This window comes from Aphanomyces invadans (assembly GCF_000520115.1).
Source record: "Aphanomyces invadans strain NJM9701 unplaced genomic scaffold supercont1.53, whole genome shotgun sequence".
In the NCBI taxonomy this organism is placed as follows: domain Eukaryota; phylum Oomycota; class Saprolegniomycetes; order Saprolegniales; family Verrucalvaceae; genus Aphanomyces; species Aphanomyces invadans.
Window position 1 is genome coordinate 42,379 of NW_008580198.1, and position 20,735 is coordinate 63,113.

At 54.4% G+C, this 20,735-nt stretch overlaps 8 protein-coding genes across 8 annotated transcripts; 3 read left to right on the forward strand and 5 right to left on the reverse strand.

Moving 5' to 3' along the window:
* Nucleotides 1-764: 764 nt before the first annotated feature.
* On the forward strand, nucleotides 765-2,185 carry H310_13530 (hypothetical protein; the record flags this gene model as incomplete). The annotated part of the gene is made up of 3 exons (XM_008881079.1): nucleotides 765-1,393; nucleotides 1,441-1,573; nucleotides 1,619-2,185. The coding sequence occupies 3 exons, from the start codon at nucleotides 765-767 to the stop codon at nucleotides 2,183-2,185; spliced, it is 1,329 nt and encodes a 442-aa protein (XP_008879301.1).
* Nucleotides 2,186-2,215: 30 nt separating this feature from the next.
* H310_13531 (hypothetical protein) lies at nucleotides 2,216-5,139 on the forward strand (the record flags this gene model as incomplete). Its single annotated transcript, XM_008881080.1, has 10 exons — nucleotides 2,216-2,434; nucleotides 2,480-2,561; nucleotides 2,613-2,839; nucleotides 2,891-3,110; nucleotides 3,161-3,252; nucleotides 3,300-3,359; nucleotides 3,406-4,032; nucleotides 4,095-4,152; nucleotides 4,200-4,267; nucleotides 4,315-5,139. The coding sequence occupies 10 exons, from the start codon at nucleotides 2,216-2,218 to the stop codon at nucleotides 5,137-5,139; spliced, it is 2,478 nt and encodes an 825-aa protein (XP_008879302.1).
* On the reverse strand, nucleotides 4,292-8,174 carry H310_13532 (hypothetical protein; the record flags this gene model as incomplete). Its single annotated transcript, XM_008881081.1, has 14 exons — nucleotides 4,292-5,625; nucleotides 5,669-5,734; nucleotides 5,809-5,959; nucleotides 6,020-6,095; nucleotides 6,166-6,198; nucleotides 6,244-6,390; nucleotides 6,460-6,571; nucleotides 6,624-6,714; nucleotides 6,785-7,076; nucleotides 7,122-7,187; nucleotides 7,246-7,305; nucleotides 7,359-7,528; nucleotides 7,577-7,773; nucleotides 7,828-8,174. 14 exons carry the CDS (start codon nucleotides 8,172-8,174, stop codon nucleotides 5,148-5,150), a joined length of 2,286 nt encoding a protein of 761 aa, XP_008879303.1. The 3' UTR covers nucleotides 4,292-5,147.
* Nucleotides 8,175-8,275: 101 nt separating this feature from the next.
* Nucleotides 8,276-10,451, reverse strand: H310_13533 (hypothetical protein). The gene is made up of 5 exons (XM_008881082.1): nucleotides 9,463-10,451; nucleotides 9,163-9,412; nucleotides 8,950-9,113; nucleotides 8,660-8,895; nucleotides 8,276-8,605 (listed from the first exon to the last, which is right to left on the reverse strand). The coding sequence occupies exons 1-5, from the start codon at nucleotides 10,428-10,430 to the stop codon at nucleotides 8,355-8,357; spliced, it is 1,869 nt and encodes a 622-aa protein (XP_008879304.1). The 5' UTR covers nucleotides 10,431-10,451; the 3' UTR covers nucleotides 8,276-8,354.
* Nucleotides 10,452-11,020: 569 nt separating this feature from the next.
* H310_13534 (hypothetical protein) lies at nucleotides 11,021-13,253 on the forward strand. Its single transcript, XM_008881083.1, has 4 exons — nucleotides 11,021-11,369; nucleotides 11,434-11,684; nucleotides 11,731-11,794; nucleotides 11,903-13,253. Exons 1-4 carry the CDS (start codon nucleotides 11,088-11,090, stop codon nucleotides 13,079-13,081), a joined length of 1,776 nt encoding a protein of 591 aa, XP_008879305.1. The 5' UTR covers nucleotides 11,021-11,087; the 3' UTR covers nucleotides 13,082-13,253.
* A 375-nt stretch (nucleotides 13,254-13,628) lies between these two features.
* H310_13535 (hypothetical protein) lies at nucleotides 13,629-14,438 on the reverse strand. The gene has a single exon (XM_008881084.1). It carries the CDS (start codon nucleotides 14,187-14,189, stop codon nucleotides 13,863-13,865), a length of 327 nt encoding a protein of 108 aa, XP_008879306.1. The 5' UTR covers nucleotides 14,190-14,438; the 3' UTR covers nucleotides 13,629-13,862.
* A 2,217-nt stretch (nucleotides 14,439-16,655) lies between these two features.
* Nucleotides 16,656-17,376, reverse strand: H310_13536 (hypothetical protein). Its single transcript, XM_008881085.1, has one exon. The coding sequence runs from the start codon at nucleotides 17,281-17,283 to the stop codon at nucleotides 16,741-16,743; it is 543 nt and encodes a 180-aa protein (XP_008879307.1). The 5' UTR covers nucleotides 17,284-17,376; the 3' UTR covers nucleotides 16,656-16,740.
* A 1,634-nt stretch (nucleotides 17,377-19,010) lies between these two features.
* On the reverse strand, nucleotides 19,011-20,699 carry H310_13537 (hypothetical protein). Its single transcript, XM_008881086.1, has one exon. It carries the CDS (start codon nucleotides 20,646-20,648, stop codon nucleotides 19,074-19,076), a length of 1,575 nt encoding a protein of 524 aa, XP_008879308.1. The 5' UTR covers nucleotides 20,649-20,699; the 3' UTR covers nucleotides 19,011-19,073.
* Between the last annotated feature and the right edge of the window lie 36 nt (nucleotides 20,700-20,735).

The following is a 20,735-nucleotide window of genomic DNA, read 5'->3' on the forward strand; positions in this document are numbered from 1 at the left end:
TTTCACTTTACACACTGTCAGACATTTCATTCTTGTATCTCATGTGCACTCTGTATAGCTTTAAATGGTATAATTGAAATTGACGTCATTCCAGGCACCACGAGGATGAATTAGAGTCCAAACGATCAAATTCGGCTCGTATTGGTCACGTTGTGGCCAACTTGGGTCGTGTATCAATATTATTGCATCAGGCTGTAGCTGTGCTGCACAAACCAAATAAATTCTTAGCGATTCATGGGAAAACTATCTCGAAACGCCACCTTCAATTCGAACTTTCAGTGGTAAATGCTTGGGGTTGAGGCGGAGGGAGGTTCGGTACACAACAATTATGGAATCGTTTGTAGTCAAGATCCTAGATTTACGACAAATGTGGAGAAGTTACTGTAGTTCAAAGTTTTTGACGACGTGGAGACAAACGACGAACACGAAGTCGAATGGGGGGTTTTCAGTGTCAAGTAGACAAGTTCGACAACCCAAGCTCATCTCAACGTTCCCAAGTCTCCATGACGGATTCGTGTGGGGCTTCTTAAGGACACAATTGTAATGTGTAGTATACACGAGTGTGAAGGCAGCAGGCGATATTGCTCTTACTGGTGCCCGCTTATCTCCATTCAGGAGTTGTTTGAGCGGACGTCATGGTGCGACGGACCGGCAGCATGAGCAATGAAGAAGTCACTGTTTATGCAATTCGAAGAGCCGAGTGACCCTTGGGGTATCGACGGTTTCGGCGTTCAATGAGCTCGATTTTGCATGGTGGCCCTGTGATGGAATCTCCTCCACCTAAGCGACCGCAGCTGACGCTAGCGCTCGAGGCTCACCTGGATGACTTTTCCAGACCAGGATTCGTTTGGTCGTACTTGACGTTCTTCGCCGCGGGGGCTACCCTCGTCGCATCGTGGACTTGCTTTGTCTTGTCGATTGATGCGTTTGGGGCTTTGTACCCCGATGGGATGGTCGGATTCGTCTTTCCCGTCATCAACATGTCGTCTTTGCTCGTGATCACGATGTTCATGCTCGTGGCGGGTCGCCAGCTGCCACTTCACATGCGCATGAATGGTGGGTTTGCCAGCCTCCTGCTCTCGGTCTTGACGGTACCAGCCCTTCAACTTGCCCCCAACGTCGTTGTTCAAGTCCGCTATGTTGGGACTCTGGTCATGGTGATCGTGACGTCCTTGGCGAGTGCATTGATTCAGTCGTCGATTTATGGACTGGGAGCTGTGTTTGGTCCTTCATTCCTTCAAGCGGTGGATAGCGGCAAAGGAACTGGCGCGCTCTTGTTGGTCGTCGTTCGCATCCTCACCAAATGGCTCTACGACCACGATGAACCAGGCATGGTCTCGCTGGGCGTCTTTTTTGGCTTTGCCAGTGTCGCGATTGCTGTTGCATGGAAGTTGTACGGCGCCTCCTCCAAGCTCAACCTAATGAAGCTCTTGGTCATAGGTATGCCATGCTCCCCCACAACGAATACGCTAAACCAGTGCTTGACTTGTACGTTCGCATCCAGCATTTGACGCCACTGGCGCTTCCCCTCCCATCCCCAGTCAGGTCTCCGCAAAAGCGGCACGTCTCCCAGGTAGCGTCGACAAAATCGATGGATCTCACACGGCACTGCGACTAGACGTTTTCACCTACAGAAACCACTCCGATTGTGGAGAATCCGTCATCTACCGACGTCGGGTCCATCCTCAACGTCTTGCGTCTTGCTTGGAAGCCCGTGGCCATGTCGTTTGCGACGTTTTGCATCTGCCTCGCCTGCTATCCAGGGCTCACGACGGCCATCCGATCCGCTTCGTTCGGCCCGACGTGGTTTCCCGTCGTTCTCACGGCGGCGTTTACTGTCGGAGACGTTGTTGGGAAGTCGCTACCGCTGACTCTTCGACTCCTCACGCTCGAGACTCTGCACTACCCCCTTGCCCTTCAAGCTACGTTCATTCCCTTGTTTATTCTGGCAGTGTCTTCACATTTGGTGAGCGGCGCGGCAGCCATTACCCTTGTGGCAGTCCTTGGACTCGTCACCGGCTACGTTGGGACCAGTGCGATGATGCTAGCTCCCGCCACTTGCCCCGACGTCGAACACGAAGTTGCTGGTATGACGGGATCGCTGGCCACGATTGCTGGCCTCTTTGCAGGGTCGTACCTTGGCCTGGTGCTGCAATTTATGCAACAATTATTGCGACCGTTGTGAGTCGAGATAACGTATAAATAGACCACGGTGATGGTGACCGATGTCTTCAGCGCCGAGGAGGCGGAGCTCGTCGCGATGCAATTCTCTCTAGCAGCCAACCGAAGGAACGCTCGCGACTTAGACAAGCTCGAGGCCACCCTGCTCTTCAAAGACCACGCCCCCGAGTTTTCACCGCAAGAAGTCAAGGAGCTCTTTGCTGGTATCGAGGCCAAGGGGTCATTCCAACTCAACGTGAACGAGTACCTCGAGGTGCGACCGCCATCCGTCGTCGGTGCCGGCATCACTCTGGTGTAGATAAAAGCACGGAAGAAGATCGAGCTGGAGACCAACGACGAGGAGGATCTGAAGCGCCACTTTACCGTGCTTGACTACCACGGTGACGAGATGGCACTGAATTCGTCCGCCAAGTGACGACCAGATTGAACAGGAAATGGGTCGCTCGTGGCCACAGAAATCACTGAAGCCCTTGAGAAAACGGGAGACCCTGGCGTCAACGTGCTCAAGGAAGCCATTCAAAACGCCACAACGCTGTCGTCGGACGGCACGATCACGTTCGAGTTGTTTCGTCAAGCGATTCACGACATGAATCGGAAAAACCAAGCGGCAATTGCGGCGGGCATGATGCGGATGTACCGGCTCAAGGCCAAACTGCAGGTACGATGCGGCGACGGCACCTCTCCGTGTGGATGCCATCCGAACGTGCAGGAGCAAGCAACGAAGCGAAGGATGTCGCGTGGCACGGCGTCGTCCATCGAAGTCGAGTACCAAGTGCTCGTGGCCCAAACCGAACGCCAGCAAGCCGAACTCATCACGGTCCAAAACGATCTTTTCTCCAGAGTCTACGGGATCATTGTTGCCCAGTACATGTGCCAAACGCGCGTGCTTCATGCGTTCGAGGCGTTCTTCGACCATTTGCACACCGAAGGTAAGCGTGTGCATCGAACGATGGATAGTTGAAATGATCTCGCTGCGTAGACAGCCACTTGTTTCGCCGCAACCTGGAAAAGAATGGCCGTGTTGTCGCCGTCCACCCAAGTTTCTTGCTCATTCCTGGCCCCGTCATAGAGGTCGGTACACCCAAGTAGACCACTCGACGACTCAAATGCCGCCACAGCGTTCGCCCGCATACACAAACCTGTGCAACTTCATGGTCCCAGACATGGTGTACGACTCGGTACGTGGCCGCTCTCCGCTGATGGTCCTTTCACTGGTCATGCCAGGATAACCATGGTCCGATCTTCACCAACCGCGCATATCGCAAAATCTTTTTGTGGTACTGCCTCCAGGGCAGCTTGACCAACTTTCAAACGATCGGGCGAACGAGTTTTCTCCGGTTTGCACGGGACTGCCGCGTCGCCGACTTGAGCGACCGACCCGTCTTGGATGCCGACTTGGACGCATGCTACGTCATGGCGCTCCGGGAGCCGCGCGTGGCGTCCCCCAAGCAACGCGTGGTCGACAGTGAGTCGTTCCATTTTCACTTTAAGCCGACGCCACTGTTGTTTGAACATGCTTCGAAACACTCGGCGTGCGCGCCGGGTGGCGGCATGACGTTCAAGCAGTGGGTGCACGGCACGACGTTGCTGCTGTGTCGGTGTCTGAACATTGAGGTAACACTTGGACGACGGTACACGCCTTTCGATCATTGTGGGCTTGTACAGGAGTGGCCGAGCACTCAAAAAGCTGACGAACTCTTTCGCGAATACATACTTCCTCACGCGAACCAGCTCCAGACACAACCCCTTGGCCCTGAAGTGTCGCAGCCCCAAGTGATGCAGTTCATTCTAAAGCACGTGTGGCCGCTCAAGCAGATCTTTTCTCACTTTGGTGGCCACAGCATGACTTCGGTACCTTGACTCGCACATTGAGTTGGTCGGACCGTCAGGTCATTTATCCATGTGGCGCGTAGATTGAGCTCAACAAAGGGCTGCCTCTTCGCGACTTCATCCACTTTGTCAGGTGTTTTGGTACGATTCGACTGCAGCACAACATTCATCGACACGGACGCCCTTAGACATCTTGCCCTCTGGGATATTGGACCAGCCTCGTCCGCAAGTTACCTTTCGTCAACTCAGTCTTCAGGTACTTCTCAGATTCGCGTGGGCAGTTGCTTGGAATGCATGGCGCAGGAAATCGTTCAAGAGTACAACGCCGCCAAACTCGACGTCGGGTTTTCCAAGACCGAGAGCCGTGAGTCGCTCGATCTCAACTTTCACGAGTTCCTCCGGTGCATCCAGCGTCTTGCGATGGCGATGAATCGGTCAGCGGCGGTGGGGACGGACCCTGGCGACGTGATCACTTCGACGAAGCACAATTCACTCGTGTCGTCGTTTCAGCACTTTCGAAGCGACTTGCAGTCTCCCGGCAAGGCGCAAGTCCACTTGTTTCAACATTCGCGCCAGCTCCACGCCGACGATCGAAAAATGTCCAACGTCATGGCGCTAGTTCGGTCGAAGTTGACGTCGCAGGCGTTGTTGGCGCCACCCCCGGCAGCGTTTCCGAAGCCATTGCAATCCCAAGCAACGGACATATCGCTTTTTGACCACTTACCACCCCTCGCCATGGAAAACGTGTCCTCACCGATCAAACCGTCGCCCGCATCATGCCCCAAAACATCTCGCACGTCTTCCATTCGTTCGGAAACTCCCAAATGCATCGTACCAAAACCCACCCACTTGCCGTTGTCGATGCTCGAATCCCCGCGATACTCCAAGGCCCGACCCTTTTCACTGGGTGGATCGCCACGGATCAAGACGATCCGTGCGCCACTTCCACTTGAATCACCCCAACAGCCGACCACACGTCATGACGCATCTCCCCAAACGACAGCTAGATCGACCACGTTTACATCGGCGATGTACAAGGGGTATACGGTCCCCCCATTGTCTTCACGAGGTCGTCCAAGAACACCCTACGAAGATGCTGCCGGTGTCGTGTCAGCAGGATTGCATTAAAACCCCGTTTATGGGTGAAGTAGTGCGTCCACCGAGATACACGCTTGTGTTGTGTCTTGTGCCAGCAAAGTCGTTGCGAATCGAAAAATGGCCCGAGGAAGGCCACGCAAATCTTGGATCGCCGGATGCGCGGCCAATACCGAGTACAAGTTCTTGATTGTGTCTTCCATGCCTGGCTCATACAGCGGCGATCGCTTCATTCCATGAATTGACATCTTTCGAGGAAACACCATGTCCACAAGCAACTTTGCCGACGCTCTTCGTGTCATGGGCGGAGTCTTAAACACATATAGACCATGGTCGTGGACGCGATCCGTTTGGCAAAAGTACTCGGAGGTCGTCAGGACCTTAAGTCCAATGTTGTCGGTGAGTTGTGTGTTGATAAAGGTGGTAAACATTTGGGCATCTCCAAGGAGTAATGTGTCGCACCCATCCAGGACAATGAGCATCGGGGTACCATGTATGTGCCGCGTCAGTTTGTGCAATCTATTGCGTGTCAGGCTCAAGGAGTTCAAGGCCGATTACATACCGCTGCACTCGTCGACTTGCACACGCTCGCAACTCATCTAGCAAGCACTCAAGTTTGTCGTAGATTCTACAGAAATATTGAAATTGCCGAGTCAGTTCATTGACCATTGTCTCAGGTACCAAGACAGCAAGGGAACACACCGTTCGTGGGGGTGATTGAGGTTCTCTTGTCCAACCATGATTGATGCATCATCTTCGCACAATTCAGCGACGCTGACGTGGTACACTCCACCCAGAAACGCCATGCGAGGGCTCAAATATGCCATTAATGCGTTGGCCAATTGCGTTTTTCCTGGTGGTATACATCACAATCGACGTGAGAGGCCAAGAGTTACACCAAGTCGGTCCTCACCAACGCCAGCCGGCCCAGTGACCCATACCCAGCGCTTGTACTTGACGTGACTCTCTTCCGTCAGGTATGCACACAGCTAAGGAATTCATAATCCATTCGACCACCACTTCGTGAACACTTCAAGTATATGAAGTGATGGTTCGTACCCGCAGCTGTTCAATGGAGCGAAATCGAAAGTTCTATGACCACGACGTTTGTCAAAACATCCAGAGAAATGATCGTACTGGGCACAGCGTCGGGAGAGAAATATTCCAGATATTGGGAAATCTCGCTTCAAACGGAACGTGAAACGATCGCGGCACGACCATGTGCGGAAAGATCACTTCGTTGTGATAGAGGTGAGTTGGAAGTAGTGTAAACTTCTCCACGCCCTGCTCAATGTTCATCACATTAAATGGATAAATCCAATTACGTCATTTCTCCTGGTTTGTTCATCCTACCGTGGTGCGTGTGGACGCTAGGCGATGGGGCGACCATGAAATTGTCTTCAAAGCGTGCAGGAAGCACGCCTCAACTGAGAGCTGGCCCATGGCCAAGTTCAAATAGAATGCCCTACATACGTCATGTCAGTTCAAATGGATTCGATGTAGTCGAGTCAGGTTACGAGGTAAAGTGCACCGCTTCGCAATCTTCGACCGTCGAATCACCGCGAATCGCTATCACATGCGGCACTCCACATTCGACAAACGCATTTGCTACACAATGTTCATGGGGATGATGACATATTGGGGATAATGACCATAAATATAGAGATTCACAGCGCACCGATGTGTTCAGAATTGCAAGAATTGACCACCACCAGTCGCAGGTTAAGCTGAGCTGGCCCACGTAAAATCTGCACAAGCGTATCGTATGGAATTGGATCTGCCATGCCTTGCTCGTCATCGCTCTCAAAGTAGAGACAATTGGTTGCTCCATGCCCCGAGTAATGCAGGACGCGGCACTTGGAGGAAACCATCGTGTGAAGCGCGTCCATGGTGGCGAAGCTCACGGACACATCGATGGGAGGCGCAGCGTGGACCATGGGGACCCCCGCACCATTTACGTGATCTTTCCACTGTTGAGCACAAGATAAAGAAACGACAGTGCTGTGAAGGAATACCGTTGTATTCGCGGCAGAGATTAGGGAATGCTTGAGACAGTCGTATTCCTTTTGAAAGTTCAACATCTATGTGGGAAACATTTCGATGGTGCAACGTACAATCCAGCTCATAGCCACAACTTACATCGTGGGAGCGTAACTTCGGGCCATCCTGATAGCACAACGGACCAGCGAAGAGAATCCCCTGTGCATTTCGACGAGTAGAACAAGCGTCATGATGTGCGTCAACCCTCGTACCAGAACGTTATGACCAAGTGCGATCGCTGGTGATTTGCATGGAGTGTCCATGCGACATAATCGGGGATCTTCGACTTCGTATTGTATCTTGCAGCTTCGACGCGACCGATCCTTGGCGTATGCAAGGCGAATAATGTCACCATGAACGACACGTGTGGGAACATTGGGTACTGGACATCATGTGAGCATATCCTGTGGAAGGTGAACAAAAACGGTACCAAGAGGATTCGAATTGACAACTGTGCCGTTGGTGCTGCTTAAATCGGTTACGTATAGTGATGCACCGTCTTCTTCTTTCCATTCAATGTAGCAATGCCTCGAGCTCAAGCAGATGAGTCCCAGTGACGTGATCGCTGCACTTTGAAGGCACGATGTATAGCCCTCGCGGCCGAAAGTGCAGGATCGCTCGTGGGGTCTATACAGGACATATTTGGAATTGTGATGAGACTGCCAACAACGATGCAATTACCCGAGTTCGATGTTGACGAGGTCACCTTTGTCCAGCGATGTCAAGTCGTATTGCGTCATGCATTCCTTTGTCGACGCATGAAGTTTCAGTCTCATGGACTCTTTCTTGTCTTCTTCGTAGTAACGTCGCAACTGGGAAAGCTCTTCGTCGTCGTCGTAGCACAAGTCCTGGCTTGGTGGCGACTGACACTCGACCTCCTTCGTCACGTCGGGATGCACAGTGATTGGAATGATCGCCAACGGCGACGATATCACGTCACACTTGGACGGACTTGCTCGCTTGGGCGATGGCGCATGGGCGTTGCCGTCGTTGGGAATGTCGACCGATCTGCCGTCCTGGTTCTCCATGCTGCAGGCTCAACTCGTATCCAAAAGTGCTGTTGAGATCCCATCGCAAAAAACTTAAAGATAAAATCAATTGCACGAAATATCCATACAAACAGTAAGCAATTAATTTTCAAATTCACAGAATTAATAAACAATTTCAATGTTTCCCGCGTTTTGTTTGTATGGGTCAGTTCAACATTACTAGTATGTCATTTCCTTTTTTCGTTTGAGGTTGTTGCGGCTCTCCATCAAGGATGCGCCTGTTCCTTCCGCGGCCAACACGTCGACGACGACGTACGGCGCGCATCCGTACACGGCGCTTTGGTCAAGCAGCTGGAACGCGAGGGAAATATGTCCACGCACGAGCAAGTTGACATGCTGTAGAATCTCAATGGGTACGGGTGTCAAAATGTGAAACTCATGGCGGTCCACATCGATGCTCCGAACAATGCCTAATCATAACATGCGTTCATACCAAATGAATAAAGGACGACAATGGCATGTACCGTGACCGACACAAGGAACTATGGGATTGTCCACGACGGCTCTGGGGCCATTGTGTTCCGTGGCATCCGACGCCATCTCGAATGGATGAATGCACAGACCCACAACACTTGCATTCAGGACGTGAAGGATCTGACTCGGAGGCACGGACCCCCCCGACACACGCAAGTTGACCTTAGAAAAAGGAACGCGGTATGGAATTTGTTGTGGGTATATCGTTGAGAGTAGACGGGTATACCTACGACAAAGTGCCAAAGTCGCACGCAAAGTCGATGAAAACGAGAAAAGCTACCGCGTCTGCTCGGATGTACAATGAATGCTTTGTAGAGGCACATGTGATGGCACTGGAATCCGACCCAGAAAATACGCGTGTAGTCGGAACTGCCGCAGTTCTTTCCCACTTCGTGCAGGCTGAGGCGGCTCGACATCCCACATTTCAATCGGATGCAACGTCCACTACACTTAAGGGCATGAAAAGGGTAAGGCAACGAGAGTTCATCAGTACCTGAGGCGACGCGGGAACTTCGAAACTTTTCGCCTTGGACAAAGCCACGACTTGGACTACGTGCTTCGGGGAGGCGGCTGTCAGAGTCGCTTGTAGGAGGTCATAGCCCATGCTCTTGATCCAACCATCCGTGTTGATAACCAGCGGAATCGCAAGGTCTTTTGCCGAGTAGTCGTTCAGCAGCGCCGAGATCGCGTCCATGTACACGGTCGGATCGGCTTTTGGGCTGCTAAAGCCAAAAAAATACGACCTGCACCCAAACATGAACAACCGTAGTTTGACGGGACGATGAAAACTCACCGATACGCAGGTTGGAGATGAGTGTATCCAGGTCCCAGCAACGGCGTCGTGATGTAATGCAGGGAGAGCACACCAGGTGCGGCAAGTTCCGGCTGCCCAACGTCTGTATCCAGATAGGCCACAATGGAATAGACATTGAGCAATTGGTTCACCAAATACCGGCTGAAGGTGGACTTGCCCACACCCTTCGCCCCGCAAACGAGCACTTTACGGTTCGACGATGCGGCCAAGTTCTCTAGAATCGACGAAGCCACCGTGGACCATGTCGGTGGAATGAGGATTTCTCGGACAGGATGCGGCTCCAGTGACGTGACGGAGGCAAAGTCGACGGACTCTCCATGGTACACGACCAACGATCCATCAAAATTGGTTGCTGGTGCTCCGTGCTTAGGTTTCTTGATCTTGGTTTTCTCGACGGTGTGGGTCATGTTCTTGTGACGAATGAACTTGAAACCAGGTAATGGCACGCCTCCCCCAGAGGTTCCGGTGGATCCAGCATCAAAATACGACGAGAGATTGCCGTAGGTAACTCGCATCGACCTAATGATCAGCACGATCGGGAAGCGCACGGCAATGTCCTTCGCCAACGCATCTGCGGCCCCCTCTTCGACCATTGCTAGAGAGTCATCCTCGTGAGTGAGGTTCCAGTGGGCTTGAACCAATGACGAGCACGGAGCTTGGAACACCGATGTTGATGCAATGCCTGTGATGGACATCAGGTTCGACCATCGAGGAGAGAACACATCCACGTATACGCCAGGTTTGGCTTCATACCCCAGCATGGACACACCACCTTGGAACACCCGAAGGTGTGCCATGCCAGCGCAAACCAACTTCTCATGCACCTCCATCCCAATGACGACGTGACTCTTGGATGGTGTGCACGCAACCTTGTCGTCTGTCGCGCAATATGCGTCCATGAGCTGCTGCATCTGTGCCTGTTGGACGTCCAAGGTTGATCGCTCCATTGCGAGCAATTGTTGGTTCGCTATAAAGACAACATTACACTATTTTCATGCAATCAAACACGCTGTATATACTGTAAGACGCGTATTATAAATATGTTTATAGTGCAATAAAAATATTTTAAATGAATGTCAAGTACACGGCTGTGCAGAAATCGACAGTTTTAAATTCATATAACTGTAAAGCACAATTCAACATGATCGTTCGGCCAAGGTCGTGTTTTCGGCAATCTGATTTTGGTTGCCGTCACCGAACCAAAGCCTCCAGGGGGTGCACCATTCAAGAAACTCATTCACACCGCCTACCATCCAGTCAAGCATATGCATCTCATGGCAGCGGTAAGTTCGCAAGCCCCTCAACGTCCGTGTAACGCCTCCGACATCTGCTCAGCATGCATCCGGTTACTCACCTCTTCTACGAAGTTACACATTGAATTATCCGGATACGGTTTGGCTCGAGAGGGCTCCGACATAAGTTACACATTGCATTATCCGGATATGATGGCCGAAATAATAAAATCACTTGTATTTTGTACTATGCGACAGCAGTACGGAATGGTGGCATCCGGATACGTCCCCAGTTCAACTTTTGGCCGGTGCCAGCTAACAAGCAAGTGCGCCTGAGCCCTCTCCCCACATCCTTACTGTCCATCCCCCGACATGTACTCTAGCTACGCCAAGGCCCCCAAGTCGGCGGACCAGGGGAAGAAGCAAGTGGCCACGGACCATGAAGCCCTTCATCGCGATGCCACGATTCACCAGGCTGTCCAGTCGTCGGAGAGCCACCTGACGCCGTTGGACTTGGAAACCATCATGTCCAACAAAGGCGTTGTCAAATACTGGTACCTCCACCGACCCAAAACGATGGAAATCGTGCACAAGAACGCCGTCAAGGTGCAGTCCGTCGCGCGCTCCTTTGCTGTACGGTCACTCATCCGCAAGGTATCTTCCACAACAACAAACTATGAGTTGTCTTCCCAGGCTCATACCAGTCATTTCTCGCTAGTACGGCATCAATTACATGGTCGAATTGGCCAAGCGTGACGCAGAAAAGAAAGAAGCCGAGCGCCTCGCCGCCATGACACCCGACGAGCGTCGTCGCGAGGAAGAAGAACGAATCGCGTTCGACCTTAAGGTCGAAGAAACCCGCCGTCTCAAACGCCAAGCCACCGCGCTCGCTGAAGAGAAAGCGGCCCAGGAACTCGCCGAACAAGCACGCTTGGCCGCGTTGGCGGAATCTGAGCGGCTTGCCGAAGAGTATGTCGTCCCTCTCAAATGTTTCGTCATCTCACCACTGCATCAGACAGCGCAAGCGCGACGAAGCTGAAGCTGCTGCTGCTGCCCTGGCTGCTGAAGAAGCTGCTAAGGCTGCTGCCGCCCTGGATGCTGAAGAAGCTGCTAAGGCTGCTGCCGCCCTGGCTGCAGAAGAAGCTGCTAAGGCTGCTGCCGCCCTGGCTGCGGAAGAATCTGCGAAGGCTGCTGCCGCCCTGGCTGCGGAAGAATCTGCGAAGGCTGCTGCCGCACAAAAGGCCTTGGATGACAAAGCTGCTGCCGGTACCGCCGCCGCTGCTGCGGTCACTGCTTTGCCCAATGCTGAGGTCACAAAGGGCGCTGCGTGGTCTAATGTTGACAGCAAGGTTCATGGTAATGTCGATGCTGCCGCAGCGGCTGCCGCTGTCGCTTCTACGGAAGCTGCACACAAGGCTGTGTTGGACGAAGCCGCGCAGTTGGAGCGTGAGGCAGAAGAGCGTGAACTTGCGCATGCACGTGCTTTGGCTGAGAAGGCCGCGCGCGAGCGCGAGCTGGCACTTCAAGCTGAGAAGCAGGCCAAATACGAAGACTCTCTCGGCCGGGATGTGCCGATCGTCGTCACCGACCACGGCCGCGGTCGCGTCTTGTTTTATGATCGCGAGACAGAAGTGTACTCGGTGGCGATTGAGCACTACGGGAAGCCGGAGGAAGTCCTCGACGTGTACCCAGAGGAAATTGTGCTGGACGGCGAGCGCATCTTATCGCCGAAAACGCTTGTGGATACCCCGTTTGGCGTGGGTGAAGTTGTGGGGCTGGACCCTCATTTGGGGTGCTATGCAGTGACCAACTTGGTCGTTCGCGAGGAAGGTGTGGACGAAACAGCTGCGCCGCAAGCGTTTTTGCAGATCCGCGACATTGTCCGCCACGTGGAAGAGCGCGAATCGCACGACGTGGTCGTCGAAGCTGGGGGATTGCCCATCCCCGACGAGATCACGATGAAGTCGGCGCGCATTGTCAACTCAAAGATCGTAACACAGTCGCGACACAAATTTGTCCAGTACCACTTGGAAATCCAAACGACCAACTACGGCACCGTGTACTGCTGGAAGCGATACTCGACCTTCCGCCTCCTCTGCGACCGTCTGATGAACGAAGCCGGGTACAAGAAGAAGGAGATTCCCGAATTGCCCAAACGACACATCACAGGAAATATGTCGGAGAAGACGATTCGCGAACGCGTCGAGAAACTCAACGAGTTCCTGGACGCCGCTGTCCGCGCCGAGCACCTGCAATGGGGCATCAAGGTCGACGACCAAATTGCTGTCTACAAGCGCCGTGTAAAGAAGCCACGTAACGCTGCCCCCGCGCCTTCCAGCAGCGTCTTTGGCAGTCGACGGCGGTAAATCCATGCTTGATCGCGACGCAGATATGACAACGTGTTCCGCTCAAGTAAACAAGCCATTGAGTTCTTCACGCACATGCTTTGATTTTTTTGTCCAATCATACCGTTTCATTTTCATTTGTCGACATCTGATTCGTAAATCCGTGGCGTTCTTGCCAATCAACCGTGTCTCATATAATTTTATTACGTGATTGGACAAATTTACAACGCATGATTTTGTGCAATGGGGCAAGATGAGGCTTACAAATCGGCACTGTGGACTTGTACACCTCGATCAACACGATTCAGCACAGGGCGCTTGTGCAAAGTGGGTCCGCGCCCTGCCACAGTGCGAGTGGAGAGGGTTGAAACACAGTTCTCTGTGTGTGTGCGTGGGCATCCGGTACCAATTTTATCTTGAGGTTTGTATGGTGGCTTTGGGAGCTTCGGCCATTGGACAATCCCAAGTGTCAGCCAATGGCATTGCAAGATTCCCCCAATGATGATCCTATTTATATATCAAAAACGTTGAAGTTGAGGCGTATTTTTGCCTGACCAGTTCCAATATCCTCGACGATGATACGATTCAAGGTTCCGAGGCGCGTGTTGCTGCCGCCGCCGCCCGCGCTTCCTTCGTCAGTCTTTGCCACGATTGCCGCGGCGGACTCGACGGAGCTCATCCGTGCATCGAAAGTATGCCAGCCCAGGCTTTTCACAAACTGTGTATTTACAGTCTACTTTATCACCGTGTCGGACCACGCAAACCACCAGTGGTGGACGATTCGAAAGCGCTTCTCCGACTTTCACCGACTGCGCAATGATCTCCAGTCCATGGCGGCAAAGCCCAGTGCATTCCAACACGACCTTCGTGCTGTGTTGCAATTGCCATTCCCGAAAAAGCACTTTGATGTCGACATGCCAGAAGTAGTCCACGAACGCACAGTCTGCTTCAAGTTGTGGACGCAAGGCCTCATGGACTTGTACCTTCGAGCTGCACACGATTTGCAGCCGACCCAATCCAAATTCCACGGCAGTGACGCGTCCGCGTTGACCGCCGCCCTTCGCACGTTCTTGATGGTGCCCACCACAGACAAAAAACACGAATCAATCCGCGACGACAGATGTGCCATCTGCCTCTGCGACCTGGACGAGTGTGTATCGATATTACGCTGTGGGCATTCTTTTCACCGGGACTGTGTCTTTGGATGGGTTGATGAGAAGCGAAGTTGTCCGATTTGTCGGCGGGAGACAAATGTGCTGACAGGAGTGTACCTGCCACCCTCAGAAAACCAAACACAGACGTTGGTGTCCTAGATAGCCTTTGACACACAACTCGCGTGATCAAACGATGTTAATGGAGCTCTCCTTGTTGTTTGCGATCCCGCCGCGCGATGCGGCCCCGTCGATTGGAATCTTGCCAAAGTCTTCCAGGCATCGGTTGCATCTGCGCTTGCGCTGCATTGGCAAGTAAGGCACGACGGAGAGAGACTAAAGCACTCCATCAAACCATGTCAAAGGTCCTCGCAACGTGTGGGCATTGTAGTTGCCAGCGTTTTATCAACGAGAGCTGGTTAGATTTTCAAAGTCGTGTGGTTGCAAGCAAAATTCCAAGACAGCAATACTGTTGGGGGTCAACTCAAAACGCAGAGATACAGGAATTGCACTGGCCACGAAGCGCGAAAGAAATGCAAGCCTTGGAGGCGACAGGTGACTCGCCTCCACGAACAAAAGCCTTCTCGTCGGCGTGACCGACGTCTTCATGCTTGTGCTTGCGTACCTCGAGGGTGGACCCTCATGTCCGCGTCAGAGCGAAACAAGTTGTCCTGGTCGGTGTCGTGATTCATGGCGAAGAATCTCTCGAGCCTCACGGCCACGGCGCAGGTCCTCCGCATCTGGAGATGAATCGCGAGCGTTTGCACCGAGACGTTCAACCGATCTCATGAAATTCACACCGTCGTTGTCGACAATCGGTGGCTCGACGCGCTCCCAGCCGATTTGATAAAACGACGCCGACAAACTACATTAGCGACCACTCACCATCAGTTGCGTGGGTCGGTCATGGCACAAAAGAGCGGCCTCTACCTGATGGCGTCGCATCAAGACCGAGCGGAGAACCTGTCCACACTGCTTTACGTTGTTCATTCAACAGATTCTCGCAAACGGACCAGAGGACTGGGGTATGTGTCGATGCCGTGTTCAGCACCAAGTCGGCAATTTGCTGTCGTGGTCAAGCGCAGACGGAAAAGTGGGCACGACGGGGGATGCGCAGGAACTGTCCTTCGCATGGCGTCATCGCGACATGAACTTGATGAGGAGGGCATAGCCAGTGCTGCGGTCGCTTCATTCAGTGCCATGCAAGTTCGTGGTCCCTGTGAGCAGCTCAGTGGGAATTGCTGAGCACGGTTTACCGCATGCTTGTTCTTCGCCCCCCACGCCCTCCCTCGTCATGTGGAACGGTTCATGTAAAGCACGTTAGATCGACGTCCCAGTCACGTTCATCTCGACCGCGTCAAACGTTTGGACAACACGCAAACCCGTCTCATGAGTTTGTGTCGTCGAACGTAAAATGATTCACAAACATGTCGGACTACTCCAGACGATGCAATCTATCATGGTCGCATGTTTATCCCCCCGGTGGATTGCATGGAACGATATGCGGTCTGCTTCCTAAATATTCAGTAAGATGCTACCCCCCCTAGCATAATGAGTGCTCTACCCCCAAAACCTGGCTCTGTTGTGGATGCCCTCCCCTTCGCAACTTGTCAGGTAGGACAAGTGTCGCTCGGTTGCCGTCCAAGTACCTTTCGTACCGCACATGAGGATATGCTTGGGGGAGATGTGCGGGGCGATCGGTTCATGGACGAAACGTGGCATCGTCTGAACAACGAAGCCCACGCGCGTCGTCGAAGTCGTCATGTACGGCCGCGGCAAGGTACACTGTCGTGCAAAACTACATGCCATGTGAACGCGCGTCTGAATCCAAACGAAGTGGACCACTGCGAATGCACGCAAGATGTCCGATTTCCTTGTCATCCAAGCCACGTTACTCACCCAAGTCGTACTACCAATCACCCGACGAGTGCCCAAGTTTGCTCCAAGCAGCCGCCGTCCCCTCCCCTGCCTCCAGCGGCAACGATCCCCTTCTTTGGACATTGTGGCGACGACAGCGCTGCCCCGTGGCAAACAAATATTGAATCGTTCCCACCAATGCGACAGGCAGATCCACGTTGTAAACTTTGTGTCAAAACATATAGCAAACGTTCTGAAGCTGCGACATGGAGGCAACGGGCTTGCCAGCATCCGACGCCACGGCCTCTTGTCGCCGTGTTGGCATGCACAACGCGTGCTGTACCGACGGTCGCTCGAGCTACGTAGACGGCAAAGCTTTATCAGATCCCATAAATATTCCAGGGCCACGACGCGCACCCACATTTCCACGCGAGCCATGATTGCGGCATCCATGTCGACTTGGTTTTCGAAATGGCCCATAAAGTTGGACTCGGAGCATATCATCTGCTCGTGGTGTTTGTGAGCCCCCTCGCGCTGCTGTTGCTGCTTCCATTTCTGGCATCGAAGGAACGCCCGGAGGCCAACCACAGCAACGTATGTGTGCGTTTGGCAGTGACCTAGCTCTCGAATTACATTACAACCTACCGACTACGACGCCTTGAACGAGCGGCCCTACAGCACCCCGCTACTGGACGTGCCAAGCCCCATAATGTTCTGAAAGATGAACGTGTCTTCGGGGGACCAGGATGATTCGTCCACGTCAAAGTCCTCGAGCTTGATGTCGGGGACCTTTGCGAATTCGTCAACGGTCGACATGGCGTAGTCCGACTCGCCCGACGACGAGCACGTGTCGGTGCTAGAATGGTACAGGATCTCCATGAGCTTCGAGTCGTTCGTGACGGTTGCATCGGACGCGAGCTTGGCGTACATGGACTGCATGCGCTTAGCTTTGCGGATCTTGCTGTCGGATTTGTTCTGGATGCGGTTGTGTCGGAGGCGGTGCTCTTCGCACAGCGTGTGGATCTGGCCGTTGAATTTCAACGTCCGCTCGTTCTTGCACTTGCCCGACTTGTACTTGCACTGACCGCGGTACTTGGTCACGTTCTCGTCGAGGACAATGACAAAGCTCGACCGGTACGGCCGCTTTCGGGGCGGTGTTGCGGGCACGGGCCCCAAGTCAAAGTCGACTGGGCACGGGACGAACGACAAGCTCATGGCTTGAGCACGGCGCAAATTGAAAAGTGAGCCGCCACCCCCTTGAGGAAACCGCGGGTGGTGCACAGGCGAAGCGCCGCCACAAAAGTTGGCACAACAACAAAATATCCGAAATGAAGCACCATCGAATCGGTCTTCCGGGCGGCGTTTGCGTGCCTACAGCCCTAGCTGCCGCCGGATGTTCGAAAATACACCCGGCTTTGTGGCTGCTGCATACGTGTGCTTGAGACCATGCCCCGTTCTGATCAATTCATAAACTTGCGCGCTGCGTGGCGAGAGTGGGTCGGTGCGCGCGCGGCGTGATCGAACGAAAGGGCGTCGTTCGCTTGGTGGGTTGTTGCACGCGCGCGAAGGAATTCGCAGACCGACGTGCCGCCCCCCACGCCACGGGTGGTTGTGCGTTTGGTCCGTGCAATATCGAGTCGGGTCGGTGGACGCTTGTTCTTCTCGTTTCGACTTTGTCGAACGACAACGTCGCTCTCGCCTGCAATGAATTGCTTGGACGGTTGGTGGCTGCATGTGTTGGGACATGCGACCAAGACGGCTGCGTCGAGTCTCGTGGGTGGAGCTGCAAAACTGGCGGCGACTGGTCTACTTGTCCATCCAATTCGACCCACCCAGGAATTTCCCCGCGCTGCTTCGACAACCATCTGGTTGACCCATCAACAGCCACCTCGACTGCGCTTCGAGGAGATATGTAGGCCGGTGCCCCACCAGCACACCAGACATGCCAACATTCACCGCACCACCACATCCCCGCTTTATAGCCCATGCAATCGTGTGGCGCAAACGGGGGCCATGCCGTCGACTTGTGTGTTCCTCGCGTAGGGGGTCACGAAATGTCTCAACGCGTGGGTTCGTCCGTATCAAATAAGCACGTTAAGACAGGACAAGTCGTGCAAGAGGATCGGGGACTGTTCTAGAGTGTTGAATTGGACTCGGCGGCACCTGGCTTCCACGAGCCCCCTCCCCGCCCCCCGCAGCAGCCGCCGTCCTGCTATTTTGTACTACCAGCATGCTCGAATCAAGTACGCGATGGGGATGTCGGTACTGTAGGGCTCGCGTTGGTCACGTGCGCGCGATTCGAGTCCGTCGCGGCCGCGGCGAAACCTGAGACAGGGGATCTCCCGTCGTCCTGCAACGCAGCCGGCAGGCAAGGGCAATCGAGTACCCACCAACCCCCGCACCACCGGTTGCCACAACGTCCAGCGTCGTGGGTGCTCGAGACAGTCCAGAGCCACTCGGGTTGAAGGTCCACGTCGATGCTGCTCCGTCAAAAATTTGCGAGCTGGCCCAACACCCCCGACAAATGATCGTACGAATGGAGAAATCCCACTGCACATCGCGCTCGACGCGCTTTCTTTCCGCTGAAGACCGTCGTGCGCATGACAGGTTACGGTATTGGTTGCTTGGGGAGATGCTGTCCAACAGCAAGTGTACCCAGCCAGCGCCCCCGAGAGGGGGAGGTGCCGGCGAGATACTGCGCATAAGCTCGCGACGGTGGACGACGGCGACGCCGTAGGGTTCGATCCATGCATGCATCGACATCATTTCTAGCACACGGAGCAAAAGGACGGGGGCGTTGAACGCTCGAAGGGGTGCACAGGGCGAAGAGCACGCCGTACATGGATGGGCTTTGTGATGTGCATGCCCGTTGACCTTACAGGGGTGGTGGGCGTGTGGATGCTGCCGCCGCCCCGACTGAATGTGCACATTCGATGCGAAAAGGACAGGACAACCACACGATATATTTCACTGTACTACCCCGGGCCATCCATCCTTCGTCTTGATCACGTCTCGGAGTTGGCAAACGCAATCGTGTCCGTGGGTGCAGCCGTGGCGTTGCGGTCGTGCGTGCCGTTGGATGGGGCATTCGTGGTGATCCCGACCAGCACGCTTGGGCTATCCGTTGTCGTTGTCGCAGTCGGAACCTTGGCCGACATCAGATTGTTTGGAGGCGCGGACACCACGCCCAGCGCGAGGGAGATGTCCAACCGGCCAGCCCCGGCCACGTTGTTTGGAAAGCTGTCGTCTGGTAGGCCCCCGCACCGAAGCCCGACCGACTTTGTCCTGGCTGCCGATGTTGTCAGCGCCACAAAAATGTCTTCAAATGTTGCATGGGGGAACGCAGATAAATACAGTGCCACCGCCCCACCCGTGTAGCCCGCGGCTAGCGACGCGCCGCTTCGGACGATGTACGCGTCGTCGGCGGAGGCGTCTGCGGTCCGCACTGCATTCCCCGGAGCTGCAATGTCCGGCTTTACACGGTACTCCTGCGCCGGACCGAACCGACCGAATTCCGTCACGGAATCGCCAACGTTGGTTGGAACTGCCGCGAGCGCCAAGTCAGAGCTAGCCGGGCCGGCTACCGTGCTGCACTGCCGAGGGCTGACGCCATCCACGAGTTGCTGAGTGACGCCAGAGCCAAATATTGGCACGATGCCGCCAACGTTCCACGCCACCAGGACGGGGGTGAACCAGCTCGCAGCGTCTGTGTGCCATCCATTCACGATCACGTGCGGTGCCAAGCCGCACTCTGCGGTCGATCCTTCCACGGAGGACGGGCAAAGCATGAACTGCGCGCACGCAGTCATCGCTCGTTCGGTGCACCTGCCGTTTTGGCACGCTGCACAGGCCATCCAAGTTGCCGCTGGAGCACCACCGACGGCCGCCGCGGTCACTGCAGTGCCATGGCCGCTGTAGTCAATCGGGCTTGGGCTCGCTCCACCGGTTGCATCAAACCAACCATGGTCGCTTCGATACGTCGAGTTGAGACTTTGGTGCGTGTGTCGAACTCCTGAATCGATGGTACCCACAACGACGTTGGCTCCTCGAACTCCTCGCTGCCATGCCGACGGTGCCTTTATCCGCTCGATAGGCCATGCAACCAAGTTGCCTGCCGAGGTTGCATCGTTCTGGATCGGCGACGTCACAAACCCGAGCAGTTGTCCGTCGGGAATCGCCGTTCGAACGAGGGACACCGCGGGGTCGGCCGCGATCGCAAGGACTAGCGACGCGGACGCATGGCTGAGAAAGATCCGATTCGAAATGTAGTAGGATTGTGCTTGGAGGGTCGGGTCGTTGGTCAAGGCGTCCAGAATGAGCTCGAGGACGCCGCCTTGGCTTTGCCTGGCCGTGGTTTCGAGAAGCGTTGTGATAGTCGCGAGGCGGTCGGGTCGGGGCAGCCTGGCCAGCGCACTCGCGTCGAACGCAGGCGTCGCAGCGAACTCGACCACCACAGACGGAACAGTGGAAGCGTTTTGCACGTAGGAAGCAACGACAGGGTCGATTTTGGACGTCGGCAAGTCCATGGCATGGCCCGTAACCAACGCCGCCAGCAACGCGACGATCGCGGCAGCCTTCATGTGGTCGGAATACTGTAGCAATGGTCGCGTCGGTCGTCCGCGACAATTGTCAAACTTGTAGTGGTATCCGCAGCCAGCAGAATACAG